Source organism: Neovison vison, chromosome 1, assembly GCF_020171115.1.
Source record: "Neovison vison isolate M4711 chromosome 1, ASM_NN_V1, whole genome shotgun sequence".
NCBI lineage: Eukaryota > Metazoa > Chordata > Mammalia > Carnivora > Mustelidae > Neogale > Neogale vison.
In genome coordinates this window covers 243283365-243287478 of record NC_058091.1, presented here as the reverse complement: position 1 = coordinate 243287478, position 4114 = coordinate 243283365, and the positions used below count along the sequence as shown (strand labels likewise).

General features: G+C 56.0%; 1 protein-coding gene across 1 annotated transcript; it reads right to left on the bottom strand.

Annotated features, from left to right (window-relative positions):
• Positions 1-310: 310 nt before the first annotated feature.
• TIFAB (TIFA inhibitor) lies at positions 311-3903 on the bottom strand. Its single transcript, XM_044240805.1, has 2 exons — positions 3552-3903; positions 311-1377 (listed from the first exon to the last, which is right to left on the bottom strand). Exons 1-2 carry the CDS (start codon positions 3581-3583, stop codon positions 774-776), a joined length of 636 nt encoding a protein of 211 aa, XP_044096740.1. The 5' UTR covers positions 3584-3903; the 3' UTR covers positions 311-773.
• Positions 3904-4114: the final 211 nt, after the last annotated feature.

Below are 4114 nucleotides of genomic sequence, written 5' to 3'. Positions count from 1 at the left end.
CATTGCTCTGGGAAGCTACCTTTCCCTGAAGACCTTGCCTTCTGATCAGCCAAGGCTTTGATCCAGAAATGACACAAGAAGGGAGCCTGAGGATGACCGGGACACTGAATTTCCAGGCAGGCTCAGCCCCCAGCTCCCCACCCTGCAGGGAAACCCTAAGCTCTGCCTGCATCCTTTCCAGAAATGTGAGCCCCCACCTTTCCAATTTCCTCTTACACCTCTTCTCTACTTCCCTCCCCCGCCTCTGCGTGACAACACGGCAAGCATGCAGCCCATCTGGGGGTCAGGGGATCCTATTGGGTATGCCAGCTTAATGAAATACTTGCAGTTTATTAAACACAGGCTTCCCTAAGCCCTGAGTGCCTGTGGGTATTTGAAAGCCCAAGGTAACCCCGAGCTACTACAAACGTAATTGTTACATGTGTCCATGCATTCCTGGCGCAACCTCAAAATCTAGCTCTTAAGCAACACACGAAATTAGCAACATAAAGTAACTCCTAGGCAGACAAGAGGAGGGAAAGGTGGGGAAAGGCTTGAGAGAGGCTCTCGGAACCCCTCAGGGCCTCTAAAAGTATAGGAAGCTCCCATTACCTTGCAGAGCTGTAACCACGGAGGGTGTGCCGCGGCCCCCCCAACCCCCTCCCCAGGCTGTGCAGGTTCGCAGAATCAGTTCGTTGTTACCCAGCAGGTCTTGCTGGTCAACCTCCGCGTGGTGTCGCTCCAAGCGTTCAAGTCCTCATGGGGGCGAGGCTTGCTCTGGACAGCCGGTGGGGCTAGCACAACACGCTATCTGAGATCTCCTTCTGGAGCTGTGTTTCTGCTCCTCCTCCAGGGCTAGGCAGGGAAGGGCCATGGAGAAGCCCCTGGTGACCTGGAGCCCGTGGCCCAGAACCTGGGGGAGGCTGCCCCTGGAAGGTGCTCTCCCATTCGTCGGTCTCCTCAGCCTGCGGCCTGTGAATAAGGGGTGACGGGCTGAGATGGAAGCAGCAGACAAAGCCCTCCAGCGAGGTGCCCCCTTCTATGCGGACCACCATCTGGATGCCGGAGAAGGCGACCCTGTTGACTGGGCTCAGAGGAAGCTGCTCCAGGAACCTCAAAGTTAACCCGTTGACCCACACACAGCCCCTGCGGCTCAGGACCTTCAGGCAGAAGGTCAGCAGAGCGCTGCCCTTCTCCCGGTAGGGCTCCAGGGACAGGTGTCGGCGGGAGAGGCAGGGGAGCTGCAGCTGGAGGTGGGTGTCCGGGGCCCGCCCCACCAGCAGCGGGTTGGTACCGTGCTGCAGCTGTGGTGGAACCTTGGCAAAGGTGGCCGGGTCCCGCCTGGGATGGTACAGGCTCACATGCAGGACCGTGAGGGCTCTCTCCGTGGACGGGAGGCTGGGAAGGAGGGAACACAGACAGAAAGATGTGGTTGGAGCCTAGACTTGCTTGCCCACCTCAGGGACCCTGAACCAGCTCCAGCCAAACACAGCAGAGCCCTGAGTGTGGATATGGTGATTCTGTCCAAACTAGGATGGTGCCAAGACTAGAGCTGGTGTGGGACGTCAGCCCTGCTGGGTCTAGCCTCAGCTTCATCGTTAGCACGCTCTGCGAGTAGGACTCAACCACTCACCCACTCTGAGCTTTACCTTTCTTTTCTGTAATATAAGGATGCCTATCTTATCTTTGCGAGGGATAAGGCATTTCAGCTTGCATGGTGTGGTTTTGGTGGCCTACTGTCATTTGGAGACAATCTGGCTCTGTTTCATGGAAGAGAAGGACAGGCAGACAGGACACACCTTCCTCGTAGCCAACAGTCCCCCAAAACACCCTTGCTGAGCCCTTGCCTGAGCCAGGCACTGACTAGCTGCTGGGAATGAGCACAGGCAACAGGAGAAACTGTTGATCTCCAGAACACCCAGCTGATAGAGGAGACAGATGCTTCTAGCAGCAGGAATTGTGGACAGACACAGAATCGGGAAGCCCAGCTGGCTCCTGGGGGACCAGAAAGGCTGCCTGGAGACCCAGAGAAAATATAAAAACAGCTAACATGTTCTAAGGGCTTCCATGGACCTGGTACCACGCCAAGCACGTTTTGGGCATGAATGTCTTATTATATGGGCAGAAGGCAGATCCTGAGGAAGAAGGTGGAGAGCATGGAGAGCATGGAGAGATCTCACTCAAGAACTGACGGGGACTCTGCAGAGGCTGAGTAACACAATAACACAGAGGCCGAGAGCACTTCTCTCTGCCACAGTGAGAAGTGTGCACCTCCTTTGTCCCAGCCACTCCACCTCTGGTAATCTGTCCTTTAGAATCTCACTGGCACATATGCAAGAACGCTACTTCCAACAGTCGGCTTTGCTCTCGCATGGATTTGAGGAATCTAAACTCTCTAGCACAGCCACCAATGCCATATGTGCAAAGCCTGCCACCTCCTGCACTGGGAACTGAAGGATGAGTGGGTTTGAATAACTAATCCTACACTTTCCCGGCTCGAGGCTTCGGCCTACAGTATTTTCTCTGCTACAGAGTCATCTTCCATCCAAAACTCTACCCAAATACTACTCATCTTTAAAGTCCTAGTTCAAAGGTGGCCTCTTCTATGAAGCTCTTTTCCTCTTTCTGCCCTGCAACCCCCTCCAGAGACCCCCCATTCAGCCCATCTTCTCATTCCACACCAGAGTCATGTGGGTCCTTGTCTTGTCTTCCCTGAACTCTGCTCCTCCTGTGGTCCCTGAGGCCCCCCGGGGGCAGGCTATGGTCGGAGCTGCTGGCCTGTGTCCCACTGCCCTGTGCTCACCGGGCCCGACCACAACATCTATCTGGGGGCACATTTGCTAGATGGCTAAATGTGGAGGTGCACACACACACACGAAAATCCTGTGAAATCAGGTTTTGGTATACTGCAAATGAAAGCCTGGTCCTCAAGGGCTGTAGGACTAGAAACCTCTCACAGGTAGTCTCAGTCCCAGATCCTTGGACACTTCTACCTTCTGGGTGAAGCAGGCAAATGGTGAGGACCTTGCACTTTGATAGTGAGGGCTCAGCCTCCTCAGGACCCTCCCTCTTCCCTAAAGCACACACAAACACGTGTCTCCATCCACATCCCAGGACCCCAGCTGCAGGAAACCTCCTCCTGATGTTCAGAAGGTAAGCTGGGCCCAGGACAGCCGAAATGGGTACCCAAGTCCTCAGGCCTGGCCAGAAACTCAAGAGTTCCCTTCCAGGACCTGATTCCATGGCACAGGGATCCTGAGAGAAACCCCCAGAAATTAAAATTCACCACTGCTCGCGAGATGTGACTTGCTGCTCCACCGAACGCTCCAGAGCTGACAGAAATCCTCCGCCAGGACAGAGCCCCGATGAGGCCCTCTCATGTCTCTAGGAACCCCCCCCCCCAGTTTTTCTAGGGAAGCAGAAAGCCACCCTAGCAGTGCCATCTCTGGGATGAGACAGTAGGATGAGACACTCTGAGAGGCACCTGACGAGGAGCCAGCAGGGCCCCTGCTCCCGGTCCCACCAGACCCTCTCCCCTGGCTGTGGCTCCAGTCCCCCTGACCTTCACCTACCTTACTTCCAGGGGCCCCTCAAAGTCTGACATTGCAGCTGTGGGCTCTCAGGAGCATGTGGGGCTGAGCCGGGTTGGGTCTGGGGCTGGCGGTTACAGCTCTGCCGCCGGGCTGTGATGCATCACGTCACCCCTCCATGTCACTGCTTTCTTCCCTTTTCCCTTTAGGAAAGAAAGTGGGAGTGTAATTTCCCATTGTAGAAGTGCAACCCCAGCGCTGAGAGGTTGAGAAACTCCAGCCTGGGATCCTTGCCAGCAGAGGCCCCTGAGAAGTGGGGTTCCCCACTGGGTTTCTGCGCTGCCTGTGACTGTGGCCCGTCTCTGGGGACCTGGAGAGCGGAGTCCAATGCTGGTATCTGGTAGAGTTCCTCTTTTCTGCTGCCAATCGCGTGGGGGTGGGGGTAGGGGAAGCATCCCAGGCCTCTTAGAAAGGAGAAGCTTTTAGAATAGAGGGTCAAGGGGCGCCTGGGTGGCTCAGTGGGTTAGGCCGCTGCCTTCGGCTCAGGTCATGATCTCAGGGTCCTGGGATCGAGTCCCGCATCGGGCTCTCTGCTCAGCAGGGAG